This window comes from Mus caroli, chromosome 4 (genome assembly GCF_900094665.2).
Source record: "Mus caroli chromosome 4, CAROLI_EIJ_v1.1, whole genome shotgun sequence".
In the NCBI taxonomy this organism is placed as follows: domain Eukaryota; kingdom Metazoa; phylum Chordata; class Mammalia; order Rodentia; family Muridae; genus Mus; species Mus caroli.
Window position 1 is genome coordinate 102,076,069 of NC_034573.1, and position 23,779 is coordinate 102,099,847.

General features: G+C 50.2%; 1 protein-coding gene across 2 annotated transcripts; it reads left to right on the top strand.

Annotated features, from left to right (window-relative positions):
* The first annotated feature begins 5,328 nt into the window (after positions 1–5,328).
* Positions 5,329–11,023, top strand: Dmrta2 (DMRT like family A2). Of its 2 annotated transcripts, XM_021161506.1 has the most exons (3): positions 5,329–5,640; positions 7,157–7,720; positions 8,936–11,023. In XM_021161506.1, exons 2-3 carry the CDS (start codon positions 7,165–7,167, stop codon positions 9,982–9,984), a joined length of 1,605 nt encoding a protein of 534 aa, XP_021017165.1. In that variant the 5' UTR covers positions 5,329–5,640; positions 7,157–7,164; the 3' UTR covers positions 9,985–11,023. The 2 variants fall into 2 exon arrangements, with proteins under 2 accessions (XP_021017165.1, XP_021017166.1); XM_021161507.1 differs by lacking the exon at positions 5,329–5,640 and having other exon boundaries at positions 7,081–7,720; positions 8,936–10,025.
* Positions 11,024–23,779: the final 12,756 nt, after the last annotated feature.

Sequence of the window (23,779 nt, forward strand, 5' to 3'; positions counted from 1 at the left end):
TTTGGCTGTGTACATGGCTACCGAGCTAAGCTAAAGTAAGGTAGCCCTAATTCTTTAAAGGACTAATGCAGGTTATTTTTAAATGGACCACAATGACTAAGAAATAAAAAAACGAAGAAAATGTAAATTGCAATGCCTGTGAGATACTCCTTGCTTGAATTAACAAAGATTAAAAAGATCCCAAGACGCATCTGTTGAGCACCTTGCCTGAAGGCTGCTTGTCAGGTAGCTATCAAGCGCCTGAGAGAGAGAGAGAGAGAGAGAGAGAGAGAGAGAGAGAGAGAGAGAGAGAGCGCCTCTGATCACTCGATCTTATTTCTAGTAATTTATCCTAAGGAAATAATTGGTCACATTCATAAAGGATGCTCATGATAGCAGTGTTATTAGAGCATAAAATGGAGACTATTTAACTAATTGGCTAAACATGATACATCCATAATTCTTTTAAAGATTATGAAAAATGCTTATATTTGTAAACATGGTGCATATATTGGTAAATGAGCACACAAAAATAGTTTACAAAGATATACACCAAAATATATTCTGCTACATTTTCTAAAACGTCTGTAAGATATTTACTTTATGAGAACAAGCACTGGCAGAGTCCATTTGGGAGAGCTGATGCTCATATCAAGGGTCCCTTCAGGAAGCCCCTTCACACCTACTGCTCTGCCCTGAGGTCAACGGTGTGTGACCATGTGCCTAGTTGATCAGTCAACTCTGTAGGAATGCGTTACAAGTAATTAATCTCTACTCCTTTGAGAGCAGGGCACATTATAGAGACTCAACACGTGCACGAGTGGCCAGATTCTCCGTTTTCCTCGAATAACTGCTGAATTTAAAGAAATCAACCCTAAAAGCAATCGCTAAGTCCCACAGTATACTCAGAACTGAGGTGAAGGGACAAGGGCCTACGACTGGACACTGGGTCTGGTCTCTGATGACTGGTCTGGTGACACCTCACCGCTTTGGGCCTCTCAGGTCTGAAATGGGCCATTGCACTTCCTAAAAGCACCATGTGCTAAGCAACACAGGCCACACCTACGGTTTAGCTGAGTGGCAAACACGGGGGACACTTCAAAATAGAAAGTCTTGAAACCTTGGGCAACTCCTACTCCCTTGCAGGGCTTGTCCTAGGAGGGCAGTAGCTGTGGCTACTGATTGGGGCTTGGTGTTGTCCCCCCTGCTATCTGTACCGGTGCGGTCCCTTCTTCCCCTCAGGTGGCCCTTCCACCTGCTGCTTGAGAGTAAGACGTCCAGTCCAGTGCCCTTTCCCCAAAGAAGCGAAGCACCAGGGTGCAGGGGAAAAACCTCAAGTGGAACCCAGAGCTTTGCAGAAGTGGTTAGGGAATGGTACTCAGTTCGTGAAATTTGTACTGCCTTCCAGCTAGGAGTCGGTTTCTCACCTGAAAAGTGAGATAATAGGACCGAATGGGGGAAGATAGGTCTTCAGAAATCACTGCAGGGAAAGTGCAAGACGCTGGAGCCCTCATGGGAAGAACACGCAAAAGCCCAGAGCCACAGTGGGCAGTGTGGTTCCTTGTTTTGTTTCCAAACTCCAAAGTTGTGTCGACTTTTCTTGGCCCTAGCATAGGCCTTCCACCAAGGGTCCTTTCAACAGAACCAGGCTGCCCTCTCACCATTCGCGCTGGGCACGCACGACTGGAGGGCTTAATCAGTAAAGACTGGAGAAAAATGTCTCGTGTGCTGGCGTCCACGCCTGCGTCCAAGCAGGAACAGGAGCCACTATGGTGCGGGAAAACGCTTGTCAGGAACGCCTGCCTTCGGAGACACTGTCTCCCAGGGCGCCTTCTTCTTCCTCCAGCCCCTTCCCAGGTGTAGAATTTGAGCCAAACCAACGGAATCCAGAGCTTTGGAAAGGGGTCTATACGGGAGGGGCAACTCCGTCCCGGAGCCACCGGTTTGGGGATAATTACTTTTAATGTCAGAAAGATTTAGTTTAATATCATCTCTATTAGGCTGCCGGGAGGGTAATTAAACGGGACGCGTCGCAGCCGGCAAACAGATGGCGTCTGCTCGCTCCGAGGCCGCGGGCAAACAGCGCAAAAGTCAATGCTTCCCATTGATACCCCCAGCCCTTCTCCTAGTCAGTAGTACAGAATCTTCACTCTTGGGCCCCCAACCCCGCGTCATCCCTGGCCCCCACCTGGGCCTTCCCTCTGGGCCTCTGCTGTGGAGTGGCCGTGAGTGATAGATGGCGTCGATCGAGCATGAGGGTGTGGAGGACTTCTTGGCTGGGTGCACACACCCCATCCCCACCCACCGGGCAGACTCCTCAGCAGATGATTCTGAGCTGAGGACACTTCTGAAAGTGTGAGCTGGGTCCTCACTGTCAGTCACTTCCTTTGGAGTGGCGGTTGGTCGGTCTTGGGCTTTTTCTGCCCGGTCCCGGCAGGCGGAGAAGGTCTGGGGCTCTATGCACTAGCATAATATTGCTTGAGGATATTCCCGGTGCTGAGTGTGCACATTCGCGACGTGGAACCCTGCAGGTTTGGCTGGGTCCACAGGCGAACATGTTTAAGAGAGCACACTGTGGAGTTAAACTTTTTGAAAGGGTCCCTTGGGTGGGAGAACGTCAGAGGTGAGCGCACCCCTCACCCCGTGTGTACATGAAGGTGTGTCCGACCCTGCACTGAGGTCCTAAGGGTGGAGTTCTGTTGGGATGTGTGGTGGTGGTGGTGGTGTTGGTGGTGGTGATGGGTCTTCGTTGACTTCCTGTTGGATATGTGCTCCCTAAGGCTAGAGGCTTAGCTGGGTCATCACTTCCAGTCCTCTCCATTTTGGGCAGGGCTCATATCAGCAGAAGCTAACTAACAATCAGGAAGGGCCTGGGAAGCCGACATGGGGGCATGGTTCTCTCAGTCCAGAACAGGCTTTTTTTTTTTCCTGATTCCTTCCTTAATTCTTCACGTGAACGCCCCCATCGGCGACTTGGGAAAAGAGAGCTTGGAAACTCAGACCCGGGGAGATATCAACTAGAGGAAAGAGCACTCGAATCTGGGTACACCCTGTGGTTTGGCCTGAGCTGGTTTGCAGGATGCGATACCTCCTGCCTTTTAAGAAAAGGAAGTTCAGCCTGGCATGGTGGCTCACGACTTTAATCCCAGCACTGGAAAGGCAGAGGCAGGCGGATCTCTGTGTGTTCGAGTCCAGCCTGGTCTACAAAGCGAGTCTAGGCAGGGCTTGTTACACTATGAAACAACCCTGTCTCTGGGAAAGGAGAACAAAACAAAACAAGACAAAACAGGTTCGATCCACCTCAAAGCAAGAGCTGGGGTTCCGGTAACCCGTTGTCGTCTCCCGTCTCCCGCGAGTTCATCTAAGTGTCAGGACATCTAAGTGCGCAAGCCTCAGGCCACCCTTCCCAGAAAACTAAGCGGATCTGGTTAGGTTATTTTGTTTTGGGGTCCACATTTTTTTTTCTGAAATATTCCCACCATAAGCTCTAAAAGCAGGCGGGTAGAAGCCTCGCGTGGAATCTGGCAGCACGCGAAGCGAAGCCTCCCTGCCCCTCCCTTCCACAGGCCAGCACTCGGGCTTAGTCAGAGTTATTCTACCCTCTGACCCCTGGGGATCTCGAGACCCTTAACTCCCTATCAAACCCTTTCTCCCGGCTCTGGAGAACTTTCCCTGTGGCGGGCAAACAGGCTGTTATTCTATATTATTCGTGTTCAGGCTCCTTTGAAACAGGCCTGGAACTTTCTGGAAGCTGTCTGCTAGATTCTGAGGCTCTCCCCTTCTTGTCTCCCCCAGTCGGATCCTCAGTTGGCTCCTTGGGCGGAGCGCATCCTGACCCTTGCAGGCCCACGGTTCTGCTTTGAGGTCCTGCTGATCTCCTCTTCTTTCCAGTCCCAGCCGCGGGTCCTCCTGAGGCAGGCTCTGGGCGCCTAGCAGATGACCGTCTGCAGTGGCAGAGACCCGACTTCCGACGCCCAAGGGTTTCTAAAAATCAATGCCAAAACGCGCGGCAGGGATCGGAAAGGGAGTAAGGAGATAGTTTCGCATTTCATTTAAACGAATTTTCTTTACTCTGAAGGAGAAAAGTAGAAAACAAAAATGAGAGTAACAGAATGTTAGCCTCAAAGGCAAAGGAAAAGTCCGAGCTGGAGAATTCGAGGGCGACGCAGTCCAAGGACTTAAACATCAGTAACAGATGGGAATAACTAGGAAGAGATACAAAATTCGAACTTGTTACCTCCTCCGCAGACCCAAGGGGTTCTCGGGCCGTGACGTCAGCACGGATTGAGGAAGGCCAAGTCAAAGCAGGTCCAGTGCCCTCGCCCCCTGCGGAAGTCTTGTGGGCTGATGGGTCTGACCGTCTGGCCGGTGCCTCCAGCCTCCAGAGGATCTGGGGAGTGGCAAAGGCGGCTTTTTACTTTCGTTTAAAAAAAAAAGTTACAAGTAAACTTTGTTAATTTCAAAGAGCCACAAAAAGAATTCCACACACACACACACACACACACAAAAGGGCAGCAAGATGCAGAGAAATTCGGAAAGGCAAGGAGGGCACAGGGGGCCGAGGGACAGGGCAGGGGCGCAGGGAGAGTAGAAGCTGCAGCGCTGGACCCACGTTCCTCCCCTGAGCTCCTAGCTTGAAAACACAAATCCTTACAAATCGCACTTACCCTCCGTGACGCCCACGGTGTCAGGACTTTGCAAACGAAGGAACTAAGCATTAAAGGTGATAGAGGGCGGGGGAAGGGAGCAAACCGGCTCTCAACTACCTCGGAGCCCGTCGGACGTGGAAACACACGGTCACGGTCAGAAGGAAGCCAGCAAAAACCATCTTGGCAAGTCTGCGGTGAACGCCCTCCCTCCCCCACCCGGGCACCCGGGTTCCACTCCCACTTCGACAGCGGTAATTGAATTGTCACCTGCTCCTGTCCCGCCCCAGGCCTCCGGGGCCACTTGGGAAGCTGGGCCTTGCCAAGCGCCCCGGGCCAAGGGAGAGTGGCTCAGTGGAGCCGGAGCCCCAGGAGTAGAGGGGTTACACACGTCTACGCGGAGAGGCGCACCGGACACGGTAATTAGGAGCAATTCACACGCTCTCGGGCGCACGGAAACTTCTTGTCACGACATTTGCAACGCTCCTCCTCGCGCACTCCTTCCCTGGCGCCCCCTCCCATCCCGCAGGCACTCAGCAGAGCGTGCGGAGTTTCGAATATTTCGGACACTGTAGAATGAGGGGCTCCCCGGGCGCGGGCCCGGCCAATCAGAGCGCCGACTGTCTCCCTTGGCCAATGGCAGGCGCCACATTGTTGTCCAATTCTGTCTAATGGAGCCCTGAGGAGCAACAATAGAGCGGGCGAGCGGCTCATTGAGAGCTGGCAGCGCCGGACTACCCGGCCCGGGGCGAGCGCAGCGTCCGGAGCGCACCGAGGGGACGCGGGTTGCAACCAGCCCGCCCCCGGCCAGGCCCCCAGCCCCGAGGCCCCTCCGGGGTGTTGGACTGCTGTGTTCCCAGAGGGGTTCGGAAGTTCGGACATGGTGGCTGAAGGAGGGTGACGTGGTCTGAGAAGGGGCCGGGGGCAGAGGGACGAGGCCGAGAGAGCCGAGGCGCGAGCCGAGCTGGGCGACGCGTGCTGTGCCAACGGAGGAGGAGCCCGGAGCTCGAGGCAGGTAGGGGAGGGCCGGCGGCCGAGCAGGGGAGGCGACTGGGTCGGTGGCCCCCGAGGGCGAGGCCCAGGCCCTGCGGGCCTTGGGCATTGAGTGCTTGAGGGTCAGGGGGAAGAGGCCTCGGAGCACACGGAACTCTGGGATTCCCAGACCGGGACCCCAGGAGCGGCTCCCGGCTCTGGCGGGGACCCGGGCTGCGTGGCGGAGAGTGGAGGCCGCGGCGGAAGCCAGGAGCAGGGCCTGCTGGGCCTTCTGCAGCTGCGGCGCAGGTGGGACTCTCCGGTCCCTTCAGGGTCAGTTTCGGAGGCGACTTCCTGTCCTCCTTTGAGGCCTGCTGGATTGTTCAAGTCCCAGAACCCTGATCTGAGACCAACACTCTGGAACCTGCGCACAAGCGGGGTCCCAAGAGGTCCCAGGATGAGGAGGGCGTGTCTGAGGACTCTGTCCCTAAACTGGGAGGGGTGGGGGTTGGGTAAGAGGCGTTGAGCAGCAAAAGGACTCCGGCTCCTGCAAAGTCTAACTTTTCTGAAGGTGTGCTTTCCTCTGACTACTCCAGACTAAAAGTCTAACCCCCAAGCCACAGGTTTCGCCCTATCCCCGCCCTACCTTTTGCTGGAGATTTTTTTCCTACGCAGCGCAGTCGCTCTCGGTGGACCTCACTCAGTCCGGGTCGCCTTGTCAGCTGTTTCTGGATGTTTTTCTTGTTATTCAACTAATCTTTGAGCTAGGGTGGCCAGTCCAAAGAAAGTTTCTTCCGATGGCTTTTCTCTCTCCTCAGCTCTCCTACACTCAGTTCTGTGGAATAGATCCTAACCCTTTAGAGGCTCAGACCACAGTATTTGCAGAATTCTTTTGGCTGTGATCCCAGGGCCATAAGCCGAACTTTGCCTCCAAGTTTTGTCTTTTAGTTCTTACCCTACTTCTAACAGGAAGAAATTCTTCAGTTCCTTTTCGCTCGAATTCCTCTGCTTCCACATTGAAAGCTACAAATAAGACCCCAGCCCAACCTGTTCACCTCCTCACCCCGCCTGCACATTTCTCTCCTCTTCACCTGTTCACCAAACGGGATCATTTTGCTCCCTTTTTTTCTTGCTTTGCCTTTGACATCCGCTTGTTGGTCCCAAGTTTTCTCTGTAATCTGAGTCCCTTTCAGGCAAATATTTCTCTTTTCTCGGCTCACCCCAATTAACCTAAGCTTTGGGCATAATATTTTCTTTCCAAATCCTCTTTACATTCAACTGCACCAATGACTTCCAAACGTTGTCTTGTTTTTTCCCCTTGGCGGAACTACTGATTCAAACGAAATCTTACACGTGTAGTCAGATATTAGAGGTCAGAGGTGGGGGTGGGGGTGTTCTGTTTACAGGGAGGTTCCAGAGCGCCTCCCCAGCAGTTTGACAGCAACAAGTTTAGTTAAACTTGTACAACCAAAGTTTCCCAAAATGGGTTTCTGCAGGCCGTGCTTAAGCCTAGTAACTGTACCACCCTGACTCAGGTCTCCCCACTTTCCCCACGCTAGGTCCAGCCATGGAGCTGCGCTCGGAGCTGCCCAGCGTGCCCGGCGCGGCGACAGCAGCAGCGACAGCGACGGGACCACCCGTGGCATCGGTGGCATCGGTGGCTGCGGCGGCAGCTGCCGCAGCATCGCTACCAGTGAGCGTGGCCGGAGGCTTGCTGCGGGCGCCGCCGCTGCTGTTGAGGGCAGCGGAGAAGTACCCGCGGACCCCCAAGTGCGCGCGCTGCCGCAACCACGGAGTGGTGTCCGCGCTCAAGGGCCACAAGCGCTACTGCCGCTGGAAGGACTGCCTGTGCGCCAAGTGTACGCTCATCGCCGAGCGCCAGCGCGTCATGGCGGCTCAGGTGGCCTTGCGCAGGCAGCAGGCGCAGGAGGAGAACGAGGCGCGCGAGTTGCAATTGCTGTACGGCACTGCCGAGGGCCTGGCGCTGGCCGCCGCCAACGGCATCATTCCCCCGCGGCCTGCCTACGAAGTCTTTGGCTCGGTTTGCGCCACCGACGGCGGGGGGCCGGGAACTGGAGCGCCCGCGGGGAGTGCAGGGGGCGCTGGGGGCGCAGGGGGCGCAGGTGAGAGCATGGCCACACTGGGGGTGGGGTGGGGTCTGGAAGGAGGAGCCCAGGGGACACAGGGCTGGTGTGCGAGGCCTAGTGGCTTGTTCCCTCCCTGACAAAGCGCAGCTCCCTTCCTTAGATGCCCCAACTACTTAACTGTGGCTCTCCACCCACTCATAAACTCTCTGCCCTGCCAGCAGTTTTTATACTTTCTTCCTCGCCCTCACCCCAGGCCCCAAGGCAACACTTTAGCCTTACTCTTGTTAGGGGGCAGGTCCTTAGTTACTGCCTAACTCATTTAGCTGGGCCGTCTCCCCTGGCAGCCCGGAAGCCGCCCATCTGTTCTGCTCTGAGCTTCTTACAGGCCACCTCTCTCTTTTCTTCCCAACTCTTCTGAAAAGACCCTGGCAATCCTTCTAATCCGCACTACTTCCCTAAGTACTGGAGACGCCCTCTTTCGTTTCTCAGCAAGATTCCTTTCCTCCTGTTCCTAAGGCATTTCTGACAAAACATTCTCTGCGTTCCCCTCGCTCTGGCTCCGTTTCTCTCTCGTGCACGCCTGGTTTCTCATAGTTGGCACTTTTTTTTTTCCTTTTTCTCGGGTCCCTTTCCTTTGCTCTGTCTACTCCCCGCATAAGCCCACCTTTTTGACACGAAGGTGAGGGAGGCAGTTGGGCAATGGGACGGGCCCCCGGCTCTCAGACTCTTTGGAAAAAGGACATTTCTTAGGAGTTTTGGAAAATGTGGTCTAGAAATAGGATGTAATTTATTTTGTCTGTAGAGAGGCTAAGGACCTAGTCCCCTAAGGGTCCCTCTCTCCAGGTTGAAGTGCCTAAGGCTCTGGCAGCCTGAGTGAGTAGTGTCTTCCACATACTCTGAGGTATAGGTAGAAGTTCTGTTTGCTCGGATTTGAACCTTGACAAAGCCACTTCTCTAGGGCGGGGTGAGATGGGAAGGGAATGGAGGTGATAGGGCACAGATGTAGGAAGAGCATACTGAACATTAAGTTTTCAGGGTGTCAGGTCGGGGTGGGGGAGGGGGCTGGGCACAGAAGAAGCGTGAACCTAGGAGGAGGGGGAGAGCTGTAGGATCTTTGGGAAGAGGTAAAAATAAAACCAGAGCCCTGTCAAGAATAGTTGGGAGGTCGAGAGGAACAAGAAGAAACTGGCATTCAAAAGGGTCCAGTGTTCTTAATCCCTCCTCACGTCTCCGTCTTTTCCCTCCTCTCAGAGGCCAAGTTGCAGAAGTTTGATCTGTTTCCCAAGACTCTGCTTCAGGCCGGCCGCCCCGACAGTCCGCAGCCGCCGCCAGGGAAGCCCTTGTCGCCCGACGGCGCGGACTCAGGTCCCCGGACCTCGTCCCCGGAGGTGCGGCCCGGCTCAGGCTCGGAGAACGGAGACGGCGAGTCCTTTTCCGGGTCGCCTCTGGCCCGGGCCTCCAAGGAGGCGGGTGGCAGCTGTCCTGGGAGCGCGGGCGCCGGCGGTGGCGGCGAGGAGGACAGCCCCGGCTCCTCCAGCCCCCTGGGTTCCGAATCAGGTTCGGAGGCTGACAAAGAAGAAGCCGAGGCCGCACCGACTCCGGGGCTGGGCGGCGGGCCCGGGCCGCGGCAGCGGACGCCGCTGGACATCTTGACGCGCGTCTTCCCGGGCCACCGGAGAGGCGTCCTGGAGCTGGTGCTGCAGGGCTGTGGCGGCGACGTGGTGCAGGCCATCGAGCAGGTGCTCAACCACCACCGCGGAGGCCTGGCGGCTGGCCTGGGCCCCGCCGCGCCGCTGGAGAAGGCCGCGGTGAGCGCGGCGGTGGAGGACGCGTGGCCCGGGCGCGTGGAGGCCGCAGCCGCCGGGGGAGCCGGGTTGCCCGCTCCGCTGCAGACCGGGCCCGCCGCGCCCCCGCACCACAGACCCTTGCTGGCCGGGGCCATGACGCCCGGCGCGCTGGGCTCGCTCAGCAGCCGCTCCGCCTTCTCGCCGCTGCAGCCCAATGCCAGCCACTTCGGCGCCGACGCGGGCGCCTACCCTCTGGGCGCGCCGCTCGGCCTAAGCCCCCTGCGCCTGGCCTACTCCGCAGCGGCGGCCCACAGCCGCGGCCTGGCCTTCATGGCGCCCTACTCCACGGCCGGCCTGGTGCCCACGCTCGGTTTTCGGCCGCCCATGGACTACGCCTTCAGCGACCTCATGCGCGACCGCTCGGCCGCCGCCGCCGCTGCGGTGCACAAGGAGCCCGGCTACGGGGGCGGGCTGTACGGGCCCATGGTCAACGGCACCCCTGAGAAGCAGTAGGGTATGGGGCCAGGCAGCCCGGCCACCCCGAAACAGCGACCTAGCCTGCTCCCCCAGCCGCAGGCCCCTCCTCGCCCTGCCCTGCGCCCTCCGCTCACAGTTGGCTTTAGGGACTTGCTTGAGAGTGTGGGGGTGGGGGGTGGGAGCACCTCGGCTGACCGCGCAGGTGTCCCCAGAGGAGCCCTGTGGTCTGGGTGCTCGCCCCGATTCGGGCCACCTTCCCCCGGGCCTGCTCGCCTGGCTGGGGATCCCTAAGAACCCCGAGGGCGACTGCGGCCGCGCCCACCCCTGCTGCTCCCTCTGCTCCGCTCGCCTCCCCAACACGCGCTCAGGTGGATGGCAGGATGGACCAGCCTCTTGTGTGTCCTCCAATACACATCCCCCTTTCGTTTTTAAAAAAAATCCGCTCTAACAAATATAAATTTAGGATGTATACATCTCTTGGCACTGACTCGAGTCTTTGGGACACATATATATCGGTATCAATTGTAAAAAAAAAAAAAAAAAAAAGGAGACGTTCTAAGGTGCACTTTCCTCGTTGCGGTATTTGTCGCTCTCTTTGTTGCTTATGCCGATAAGCATGGGTTTCCTTGGTGCAGTGTGAGTTTTTATATATGTATAAATCTATATATAATCTATACATATATATATACAAGCCAGTGTATAATGTTATAAAATGGAATTCTAAGTTATTAATTGTAATCTGTAGGTGACCTCGGTATTAACGTGGAAAACATTCAAAACTCAAAGCAAAAAAAAAAGGACAAAATGGAAAAAAATTAGACTATTCGCACATTGTACGTATCGGGTTTTATAGCTGAAATCTACTGTACGCTGGGGAGGTACCCTGCCGACCCCTGGTCCACCGGCCTGCGGCTGTTCTCCAAAGCGGTCCAGGCTGCGCTGAAGCACGAATAGAGCGTCGGGTGAGTGAGCCAGAAGCTCCCGGACTCGCCAGCGAGCGACGCTGCGCACAGCTGCTCACTTTGTGCTTTCCTTTGCATAGGTATGAGCTAGAAATAAATGTTATTTTCTAAATAAAGTAACGCTCGAATCCCGTTCCGCTCCTCAGGCGGCTGGGAGGAAAAACTTTTAATTTCCCACTGGGGCCGCGGTGGCCCGAAGTCACGGATCGCGCCTGTGTCCGGACCCTGAAGGAACCCAGACAGGAAGCTGCGGGGTGGCGCCTGGGACCGCGCAGTGGGGGGCGCGGCTGGGAACCTGCTGTTAAGGTGACGCGAGGGCGTGGTGAGCGTCGCCTGGTCTGGCGCAGGTTCCCGCACCGCAGGCCGGGCCCTGGGCTCTTCCCCCGCGCAGATGACCTAGCTGCGGTCCTAGACGCACACCTCACTCTTGGCTTCTTGAGAATTTCTGGGGTCCAGGGCGCTGGGCAGGGCGGCTGGGAGACGACCTGCGACACGTCTTTTGCCAGGACCTGCGGCCTGAGAGTTATTCGGTGTCGTAGAATGCCGCCTTCGCCAGATGCAGTGCACTGAGAGTGGCGGGGAGGACGCCCCTTCGGGCCAGGCCACTGCGCACCTCTTGCGAATTAGCTGCCCCTCTGCCGACCCCTATCTCCGACCTCAAATCCCTCCCTCCTGCTCTCCGCAGGGTCACTCCTCCACTCCAGGAAATAGGGTGCCCCCTCCCCTAGACTGGGCCCGGAGACATCCCAAGGTAAACTTCTGGGGCCGGCTCGAGTTCCGCCAGGCGGTGAAACTTAATAGCAGGACAAGAAAACGGTTTAATAAAGAAGGGCTTTAATAGGGAACTAATTTGATTGAGTTGCCTAATTCCACTTTAATTGGAAAGGGGGTTCGGCTGTTTGGTTATAAAGTGTGAGGGTGACGATGAGATGGAGGGAGGGGGTGAGAGCGAGAAAAGAAAGATGCGGGCAAGAAAGAGATGAGTCGGGGAAAGAATGAAGATGGAGGGGTTAAATGAACGGAGCAAGTTAAGAAAAGAGGAGAGGTACGGGGTGGGGGTTTATGGGGCCAGCCACCGCCCACTCCAACTTTCCTGAGCCCTCCAGGCCTAGCTCAGTCCGCCAGTTCCCACCGCCCCACCCAGGTTTCTGCTCCAACCATTGTAGGCTGTGTGGAAGGAGAAGCTAAGATCCGCAAGCTCCCTTGGTTTCAGGAGTGACCTACACTGGGTCCCCTGAAGCGCCTGGATTGCTTGCAGGTGTTCAGGACAAATGCAAGCAGCAAAGCCCCGGTTTATTCCCAAGAATATCTGTGCTCCGCGAGTTTCGAGATGGTTGTTTTTAGTTCACCCTCAGCGAAGTTTGCCTTATTGCCCTGTTTTCGGGAGGAGGAAACGTGCCCCGAAGACCAGTGTCAGGATCTCCCCTCCTCGTGTCCTCGCCAGGCGCCCGTGGGTCTACTTTGCTCTTAGATCTTTGCACACAGGTGACTTTGCAGACACACGGTGGAGGGTCCGTAGAAACGTTGGTTTTGTGTTCCTTTGTGACTTGTCTGGAAGATCCAGATAGCTGCTGCCCTAAGCTGGGGCCCCCAGCACCTATGGTAAAGCTAGGTCGTGAGCAGAGGGAATCCCCCAGCGGTGTCTACTGAAGCCTCTCCCTGGTGTCGCTCATCTTGGTGACTCAGGCCGGTCAATCAGAGCCTGGCAAAGGTGGCATGCCCCTGACCCACAACTCACAACCTACTGCGCAGTCAGGAAGAGAGACACCACGACCGGCCTGGAAGAGCCCAGTTCAGAGCCCGGTCAAGGTCACTCCCACCCTGGTGAAGGAGTGGTCAGGGGCAAGCCAGAGACTAGGCTCCCCCCCACTCTCCCGTTCTTTCCTAGGGTCTGCACTTGGGACATACGGTGGGAGAGGTCCCTAGGCCCTCGCTAGACAGGTGAGGTGACAGCGGAGCCAATGCCAGCGTCGGGAACGCAGCATTGGACTCAAATCCCTGGTTTCTGTTGTCCACGTTTATTCTCAAATTCTCACGAAGCCAGCTGGAACTGACCTTGGCTTGGACACTGGGAAGACTCAAACTGAGACCACTGTGGTTAGCTCAGGCTGGTGGGGAAAAGCGTCCTTCGGGGGAGGGGGAAGTAGCGATTGAAAACTTGTCATCTTTTTCCTCCTCCACTACCACTACCGAGTGCCCAGTGTGTGCCCGGTCCTATACTGAACATGCTTCAGATAAGTAAGAAGGTGTCAGGAGCTGGTGGCCATCTTATACCACTGGCTGGTTATCAAAGACGCATACAAAGTATGCACTAGCTGTATGCTACATTCAGTTACCAGACCTACTTTACAAGTGTATGTCTGAGACCATCAGTTGGTGATGGAATGACGCTGTAGTTGTAACTGAAACCATGAGGAGAGGCATTCCGCTCTGTGCCTCGGAAATGCTGCCCCAGGGAGGCAAGTGAGGCCAGGTGCTTAACCTGGCTGCCACCTCTATTAAATGGTGCGAATAGTATAGTCTGTTTCTCTGGGCACCATGGAGGAGTCAATAATGTGTAAACAGCTCTTAGCTTGTGCTTGCTCACTAGGTGTTTACTGTTATGATTCTCTATCCTTTGGTGCGGGAATTGTCCCATTTAAAAAGAAAAGCAAGGTCCTCAGAAGGACTGGGCCGTAGGATGGAGTTCTGCTTGTCAATCCTGAGTGTCCTGTCTTTGCCCAGATCCACAGGTCCACAAGCACACCGGAGAGGATGATTCTGTAAAGGCTCCTAAGGAGAGAGGAAGCTGGGTACAGGCAACATGGGGCAGAATCGGAACAGGGTTACAAAGTTGGTGTGGGTTGAGCAGAGGCTATAGAGACTACACTGAAATCAGATGTCAGGATCTCTGCCTGAGGAGCCGGAGGATTGTGGGTAGAGCGAGGTGCAGGGAGCCGTGGGCAGCACAGAGGGAGATACAGTGCGGTCTGTAGATTCTCTGGAGAAAGGACGAACCTTTCTGAAGTGGAGACATGAAAACCCGAGATAGTGCAGAAAATGGTCAGTGGGAGTAGGAAGGTGGCCACTGAGAGGCAGATTTCTCTGCTGGTCCAGCTTTGAGGGCTAGGGGGTCCTGGAGGATTCTCAGGTGTCTGGGCTGGGAAGAGCAGTTTAATGGTATGAGACCCTTAAGCGGAGACAAGATTAGAGAGAAAATGTTTGTTGTACATACAGTTTAGAAGGCTTACAGATTATCTGGAGGTGAACATGAGGGTGGGAAGAATCAACCCCTGGGCTCCAGCAGGGGCTTGTGGGGAAGGAGAGGCTAAGACTCCCTAGAGAAACACTGGGGGAGGCTGTGGGCCTGGGGTCAGGGTGGAGTTTCTCACTGTTTCTGTTCACCCCAAGAGAACGGCCTCTTATAATCATTTTCTTAACGTTCTGCACCCTATAAAAGCCGTAGTTCTGGGACAGGACCCTAGGCAGCCCTCGCTGGACTTAACTGTGAGGCTCAGATTTCAGGGCTCCTTGGGGGTAGAGTAACTCCCTTTCAGCATTCTGCCCCTTATTTGCTCTCTGACCCGTTCAGTTCTGCTGCTTTTCTCTCCCTTTGTCCCGACTCTCTGGGCCTGTACTCCCCAGTTACTCCAAGCTTCTCAGACTCCCATTTTTGTACCCACAGGTCCCCTCTGCTTAGAAAGTCCTTCTACCACCACCCTCTCATTCTGAGGACTTTTCTCAACTCCAAGCCTCGGTTTCTCAGGTAGATTTATTATGACTGGAGTAATGATCGAGCTTCTCGCTGCTCACTTGGGCAGGCCCTTCTCAGGGTTTTGTAGCTGTACCTGTGACTTCTTCAAGCTTTACCTCCCGCTAAAAACTATATCAGTCGCTGCCCAGTTTAGTGCACTTGGTCCTGCCCTGTACCTGCTGTTTCTTTTGTTGGATAATAAATGTTTCCAAATTTAATAACTTAAAACAAGAAACACCTTATTATCTTATGTTAGACTTTTTTTCTTTTGCTCCATGTACTCTAGACTTCCATTCCCTGTGGTGACATTAGGCTGATGTGTGTGTTGGCCTGGAGGAGCTGAGGTTGACGCTGACAGTCACAAGTCTGATGCCTTGTTATGGCTGACTGTGTCTGGGCTGCAGTATGTAGTCCGTCACTCATGGTGGCCTCAGGAGGTCAGGCTTTTCTCATGGCAACTCGTGTTTCTGAGGCAGGTGCTCCACCAAGCAAGGGGAAAGTCGTGTGGCCTTTTATAACCTAACATTTACAGGTCAGAAAATACTGCAAGATTGTAATCTTCTCATGACATGTCACCAAGGTCACACTGACTTGAAATGATTTATTCTTCCTCTTCCTCCCCCCCCCTTCTCCTCCTTCCTTGTGAAATTGTAAAACTAAATGTGCATCTTGAGAACAGCGGAGGAGTTCACGGGCTGAGCAGGCATTAGATCAGCTGTACCCCGGGGTGTCAGGCAGCCTCTCTCCAAATGAAGAGAGAAGGGCTTGTCCTGGCTGCCTGTGGCTCCAGGCTGATGCTCCATTCCCCTCTCCCGTATCTGAATAAACCATCTTGGAGCCGACACATTGTGAATACGTTGTCTCCTCTTCCCTGGAACCAGTCTCATGACTGCAAGGCTGAGGCTAAGTGATGGCCTCACCTCTGCAGAGGGACCGGATGCCAATTGGCCTAACCAAACCACACAAGCCAAAAGATAGGATAAAATGGGTCTGCGGAAGAATACCGAGTGCCTTCGTGGGAGCACGCGGGCTGGGGGTGGGCGGCGGTGCTGCAGCTGGAGCTCAGGTACCTGGGCTTCTGCCGGGGAGGAGAGCCTGCTGGAAACCTGGGCCTTCAGGACAGGGAATGCCTGCTCAATCCAGTTCTAAATAGTTCTAAATACTTTCATCATTTTAGGGTAAGATTTTTATAAAGTCACTTGCCTTTCCTTCCGTCCTCTCTCCTGAGGAACAAGCAGACGCTCTGAGCTGCCCCCTTGACTCAACATCCTCCCCATGGTGGTCTCTAAGGGACGGTATTGAGTGAGATCCACTAGCTTTTCCCTAAGACCCTTCTGATTACATGTGTGCATCACCAATGCCTGGCCTGTGATTTGTCTTTACATACCTCAAAATTAGGTGAAAGATATATGGCAAAGGTTAATAAAGTCATGTGATGGAATTTATTATATTTTCCATATTTTCTCATACACTTGAAGTTGTTATGAGAAGTTTTTGAAATCTAAAAACACATCAGAAATCCCTCCTGCCTGCTTCCTGAATCTTCCTGCCTCCCCTTCTGACCTGACACTCCCAGTCCAGTGTTTCCCTTTTGTCATCCTATCAAATGTGTTCTGCAACCCCCTCTCTTAATGCCTCTTCCCCACCATCTCTTTAACCCTTTTCTAGTTTCCTGGTCTCTACCCACACTTGCTCCCAATAAATGTAAATATACATTTAATCATCAGAAGCTAGGATTCACATCACATTTTATTGTTTGATTGTTTTGGTTTTTGAGACAGTGTTCTCTACATAGCTCTGGCTGTCCTGGAACTCTCTCTGAAGAGCAGGCTGGACTTGAACTCAGAGATTCACCTGCCTCTTCCTCCTGAGTGCTGGAATTTAAAGGCTTGGGGCATCACTCATGGGTCTACAAAGTGAGTACCTGGACAGCCAGGGTTATACAGAGAAACCCTGTCTCGAAAAACCAAAAAAATTTTTTTTCAAATATTTGTTTTTATTTATGTGTATGAGTTCTTTCTACACGTATATCTGTGCAGCAAGTGCACGCAGACACCTGAAGAGGGCGCCAGAACTCCTGGAAATGGAGTTAGGAAAGGTTGTCAGCAGACAGGTGGATACTTGGTCTTCTACAAGCTTAAAGCTGTTTTTATACTGCTGATCCATCTCTGCAGATCCTCAAAATAGTTTTAATTTAAATTTCCCTGATGTTAAAGGATGACCAACACTTTAAAGAGAGTTATCAAGCGTTTGTATTTCTTCTTTTGAAAATGCTTTGTTCAGTACAACAGCCCACTTGTTTATTGATTGATAGGAGTTTTAAAAACAGTTCTGTGAACTATTAGAATTTTGATGGGGATTGCATTCAATGTGTAGGGTACTTTTGGTAGTACAGCCATCTTAATAATAGTTCTGTTGAGCCAGGCCAGGCCAGCCAGGGCTACAAAGAGAAACCATGCCTCGAACCCCTCCCCCCATGTGTATTTTCCTTTCTTTTCTATTCTTTCTTTTCTTTTCTTTTTTTTTTTTTGAAATTTTGTTATTGGTGTATTTGTAGCCTTTTAATATTTCCTTTTGCAATGGCCAAGGCTCTGAGCCCTACATTGAGTAAGAGTGAAGGGAGCGAGCACTCCTGTCTCCTTCCAAGTTCCCCTAACTATATTCTACATAGTTCCACTTTCTTTAGGGCTTTTTATCATGCAGGCATGTTGAACTTTGTCAAATGCCTTTTCTACATCTATCAAGATTATATGATTTCTATATTTAGGTCTCGTTATTGTGGCGTATTAAATATACTGACTTGCATATGCTGAACAAACCTTACATCCTTGCATCCCTGGGAGGAAAACAATCTGGAGATGATATATAATCTCTTGATGTAATCTTGAATTCAGTTTTCAAGTATTTTGTTGAGAACTTTTGTGCTTTTAATTCACTAGAGATATCAGTCTGGATTTTGTTTTCTCATTGTCTCCTTATGGGGTTTTCGTTTCAGGGTCATACTGGGTATCACAGAATGAATCTGATGCTGTCCCTTGCCTTTTTATTTTCTGGGATATTTAGAGAAGCATTGGTGTTGGGTCCTCTTTAAAGCCTGGGTAGAACTCAGCATTTCTTCTTGAGCCTTTTTCACTAAGACTTAACTACAGCCTCTGCCCCATTGCTTGTCAGGGATCTCTTTAAACATCTTGTATCTTCTGCTTTGAATACAGTTAGAATTTTATCAAGTTCCCTTTATTTTCTAACCTTTGGAATGCAAGTTTTCAGAGCGTTCTCTGATATCTTCTGGATTTTAATGATCTCTGCGGCTATAATTCTATTTTCATCTCTAATTTTATTATTTAGGGTTTTTTTGTTACTTTAGCTGGGGATTTGTCAATCATGTTAATATTTTCAAAGATCCAGTTCTTTGATTACATTTATATTTTGTTCTTCTGATCTCTATTTAATTAATTTCTGACCTAATCTTTATTTCTTCCATCTGTTTAGTTTGGCTTTTTGCTTTTGTAGAATCTTCAGGGTTATTTGCAATATCTCTAGGTTGTTGGTTTCTTTTTCATGTGGAGACTTATAGCTATAACTTTCCCCAGGACTAACTTGGTTGTATCACAAAGGTTCTAGAAGGTTGAGCTCTCATTTCATTTGATTCAGTTTTTAAAAACTTTTCTCTCTGACTTCTTCAATGTCCTCACTGTTCATTCCAAAGTGCATTATTGGCTTGGGAGTATATCTTGTGGGTAGAACACTCACCTAGGGTGTGCTTGCCAAGCCCTGCATTGAATTCTCAGCACCACACATAAAAACAGTTGCTCAGCCTCTAAGTATTTGTGCACTTCCCGAGGTCGGTCAGTCTTGGCACTGATCTCTAACTGTACTCCACCATTCTGATATTGTACAGGGAATAGTTTTCTTTCTTTTTTGTTCTTTTTCCTTTTTTTTTGAGGGTATTTATTACAGCTTGCATCTTTTCCTATAATGTGGTAAGTTTTAGAGATGGCTCCATGTGCCACTGAGAAGAATGTATATTCCCTACCTATCGGGTGGAATGGTGTTTATGTGTCTTCTGAATCAGTTGAGCTATATTGTAATTTAGCTCTTGGTTGTTTTTTTGTTTTTATTTTATGTGAATGGGTGTTTGTCTGCACATATGTCTATATATTACTTTGTGTCTGATACCTGCTGAGGCCAGAAGAGGATCCCCCTAGAACTAGAGTTAGAGATGGTAGTGAGCTGCCATGTGGGTACTGGGAATCCAACCCAGGTCCTCCGGAAGAGCAATCAGTGCTTTTAATTGCTGAGCTATCTTTCCAGTCCCCACATTGATTTTTTTTTTAACTTAGATATGAGTAGAGCACTAAAATTTTCCACTATTATTGTTACATGTCACATATATTACATATAATATGTTTCGTTAAAGATAATTAATTATATTAACATAATGTATTATACTTATTATATATATATATATATATATATATATATATATATATATATATCTTTTAGTGTTGTTTTTATAAAATGAAAACTCCCAAGATTTGGTGCATAGATATTTACAATAGTTTGATTCATCTTAATGAATTGTTCCTTTGATTAATAAGTAATGGCCCTTGTCTTAACTACTTGACCTGTTATGATACCACATTCTTCTTTTTTTTTTTTTTTCATTTCATGTATATGAGTACACTGGAGCTGTCCTCAGACACACCAAAGAGGGCATCGAATCCCATTACAGATGGTTGTGAGCCACCATGTGGTTGCTGGGAATTGAACTCAGGACCTCTGGAAGAGCAAGCAGCCAGCACTCTTAACCACTGAGCCCTATGATAACACATTCTTGTTTGGAGGAGAAAGGCTTTGTTCTGGCTTGTGGTTCATGGGTACAGTCCGTCATGGTGTGTAAGTAGCAACTTAAGACAGCTGGCCATTCTAGTCAGAACTCAATTAACTTTCTTCTTTTTATCTTGGCCCAAGCCTAGGGGATACTGACACTTACTATTGGGGGTTGAGGGGTGATCTTTGCACTTCAGTTAACCTAATCAAGATAATCCCTGCTTGTCTCTTGGGAGACTCTAGTTTGTCAATTTGACAATCAATATTGATCATCATATCCTGCAGTATTCCTTCTAGCTACTTTTGCTTTGAGTATACTTTATTAGACGAGAATTGCTGTATTTAACTTGTTTGAGGCTTCCATTTGCTCCAGAGGTTGTTCCCCAACCTTTAGTTCTCAGGGTTTTCGGCCATCCTTCTAGTTATGTGTCTTGGAAACAAGAGTCATTGTTTTTTTTAATGGGCAAGTTAGTTCAGGCTGCATATGAAGACACTGGGTTTTTGATGTTTGCTTCCTGAACAAATGGTTTGTTGGTCATACTTCTCTTGATTTCCTGGGAGTGCTGCATACTGGGAGGAGTGCTGCATACTGGGAGTGCTGCATACTGGGAGGAGTGCTGCATACTGGGAGTGCTGCATACTGGGAGTGCTGCATACTGGGAGTGCTGCATACTGGGAGGAGTGCTGCATACAGGGAGGAGTGCTGCATACAGGGAGGAGTGCTGCATACTGGGAGGAGTGCTGCATACTGGGAGGAGTGCTGCATACTGGGAGTGCTGCATACTGCCTGATTTGCTGTGCTGGACATGGTGTATCCCCTTCCCAATTGTTTTCTGGTCATTAGCTCCTCTTATGAAGTATATTCTTCTTTGTATTTTTGGAGTATGAAATTTTCTTTCTTCTTCCTCTGTGTACAGTTATGAGTTTACAATTTTTCTTCAGTGCTGGCTTGGTTGTTGCGAGTTATCTTACCTTGTGCTGTTTTGAAACATTCTTATTAACAACAGTTTAATAACAGTCTTGATTGATAGTTATTTTCTCTCACTGCTTGAAACATCTCATCCCATGCTTTCTTGGCTTCTTAGATTGTTAATGACAGATTTGATATTATTCTGCTATTTCTGCCTCTTTGTATTAGTTAGTAATTTCTCCCTACAGCTTTTAGTGGTGTCTCCTTAGGAAACACTTCCCAGAAGATTTTTACCTCAGTGATGCTACTCTCTGGTTAATTGCAGCTGATTCTTCAGCTACAGCTGACTAGAGACCATAGATAATAATAATAAAAAAAAATTATCAAGGCCCAACACAGTCCACTTAGCAAGTTCTGGAATAGCTAAGAGCTGCATAGTAGAAAGATCCTCTCTCAAATCTCTCAAATGCCCCAGGGTTTTTAAATTTATTTTTTGTCATACAGCCTATTTTGATCACACTCTTTCTCTTCCCCCCAACTCCGCCCAGACCCCTCCTTACCACTGTACTCAGTAGCTTCATGCACTCATATGTGATCTCTCTCTCTCTCTTAAAAAAAATCAGGGAAACCAAGCAAACAAAAACACCCCTCAAAAATCCAAACAGATAAACTCCAAAAGACAAACAATACCAAAACAAAACAAAAAGCACACAAAACCCATGGAGTGTGATGTGTGTTGGCCAACTATTCGTGTATGTGTGTGTGGCTTGCCCTGGAGTGTAGTGGATAGAACCAGTGTCACTCCTTTGGAAAAACTGGTTTCCCCTCTCCCAGCAGATATCAATTGCAAATAGCTTCTTGGTTAGGGATAGGACTTTGTGTCTACTCCCTGTCTGAGTGCTGGGATTTCTGTTTGGCCTGAACAGGTCTTGTGTGCTCTCCCACAGCCTCAGTGAGTTCATATGGGCATTGATCCTGCTGTGTCTGGAAGGCACTGTTTTCACTCACCATCTCTGGCCCTTAAATTCTTCCCTCCTCCCTTCTGCATAGGTCCCTGAACCTTGAGGGGGAGGGATTTGATAAGAACATCCCATTTAGGATGCTGAGTGCTAGAAAGTCTCTCATTTTCTGCACACTGTGCAGTTGTGGCTCTCATTGTCAACTCCCATCTAAGACAAGCAACTTCTCTGACAAGGGTTGAGTGTTGCTTTGCAATGTGGGTGTAGCAATTTCCAAAGGCCATTGGCTACTCTTCATAGCCTGACGGAAAAGGCCTATTGCTGAAGACAAAACATTTATATCATCAAACAGGAACATCAAGCTGGTGCCCAGCTGGGGAGCTTGAGCTTCTGCACTACTGACTCACCTTCATGGCCCTGAAGGTACTTTGCATACTGCATAGAAATCATTGCATCACTATGTCCCCAAGCAGAATAATAGTAGTAGGCTTTTCCCTGGGCCTGAGACCCTCTATTCTCCAGTTCATGGCCACTGTATCAATGTCAGGCATAGGTTTCATCTCATAGAACAGACCTCCAATTCAATCAAAAAGTGCTTGGCTACTCCCACAACATCTGTTCCTGTAAAATTAATTATTTCAATATAAATTCAGCTAGTGAATTAATCTGGTGGCAGTACTTCATTTCCTTATGCTAGTCTCCAATAACTACACAGAGAAACCAAGATTTATTTCAAGCTGTACCTCAATAGCTGGGCAATATTGATTTATATTAACCCCCTATGCTAATCTGGCTACCTCACAGCCTTGACTCCAATATGCTTGCTTCTTATTATTGGTATGGCTTTTTGGGGCTTCAGGTGTGTTTCCATGATCTTCTCTCTCTCTCTCTCTCTCTCTCTCTCTCCTCTCCCTGGCAGGCAGAAGCATCCAACATATTCTCTCTTTTGTCCAACCATTGGGTGATCAGCATTTATTAACAAGGCAGAGAATAAATGGTAATAACTGTTTATACAGACTTGAGATAGGAGATTCTTGGTATAAGCATTACAACGTCATGTCCAGATTTAGACCAGATATGAGGGCAGAGAAATCAGCATTTGAATAGCACATGGGTAAACTTTACACAGTGTAGGAAACATGCCTGTGTGTTCCACTATTGCACACGTGTATATTGTAGGTAGGTTTTGTAGCTGGTGACTACCTTTCTTTTTCCACAGGGTACAGAGTACCTCCCAATACCACAAAGGCCAGTACGTAGGTAGAAGCTCCAAGTTGAGCATAAGCTTGATCTTTCTGGTGATGTAAGCTGTGTCTTCATCAATAGGTCTTTACCATCAGGTTATGGAGAGTAACCAACAGCCTTTGACAATAGCCTGCAATGCTTGGGGTGGTCCATGGGACCCCTTTGGCCAATGACACAACAATAAGTAACCTGTTCCTGACACTTGGTGGTATGAGATGTCTACTTCAGGCATTGTCTACCCAACTATATGATAGCTCTATTTAAATTATTTTCACATATGCATATATTTTAGGACACTTCCACAGTAGCAGGCTTCCACTTGGATCCTCAAAAGGCTTTAAGTATTAGCTGTCCTTCCTTTACTTCCTCCTTTATCCTGTTCTCCCATCCCCACCCCCTTTTCAACCCTCCTTGTCTCTCCTTTATCTCTTCACAGTACTATATACCATCTCCCCTTTCTTAGAAGATCTCCCCCTACCTTGGTCCCTTATAGCTACCTAACTTCTGTTGTTATTTGGATTAAAACACACACACATCTAACGTTTAAAAACCAATATCCACATAGAAGAGAAAATGAAACGTTTGTCTTTTTGAGTCTGGGTTACTTTGCCCATTGGGTGATTAGGAACCATAGATTCTTAATTCAAAATGGACAAACAGTCCTGGCAGAGGCTGTGCTTCCATCTGAAACCTCACAAACCAGGCCTCCATAGCCTACAGAAGGAACTCTGCATCATTTTCCAACTATCCTGCAAAGCTCAGTAAACTCTGGTCACTCGATGGCCTTTTCAGCCCAGTGTTCTTCCCACAGTGTACTCTAAGGCATAAAAGCCACATGGTCACATCCATCAAAACAATACTCCACTCCCCCAGTTCTAATTTCCACTTTAGTTTGATCTCTGTGGCTGTGATAAACACCGCGACCAAAATCAACTTGGAGAAGAAATGGTGGGGCTGGTGAGATGGCTCAGTGGGTAAGAGCACCCGACTGCTCTTCCGAAGGTCCAGAGTTCAAATCCCAGCAACCACATGGTGGCTCACAACCATCTGTACCGAGATCTGGCGCCCTCTTCTGGAGTGTCTGAAGACAGCTACAGTGTACTTACATATAATAAATAAATAAATCTTTAAAAAAAAAAAGAAATGGTTTGTTTGGCTTATAGGTTACCGTGCAGGCTCAAGGGAAGCCAAC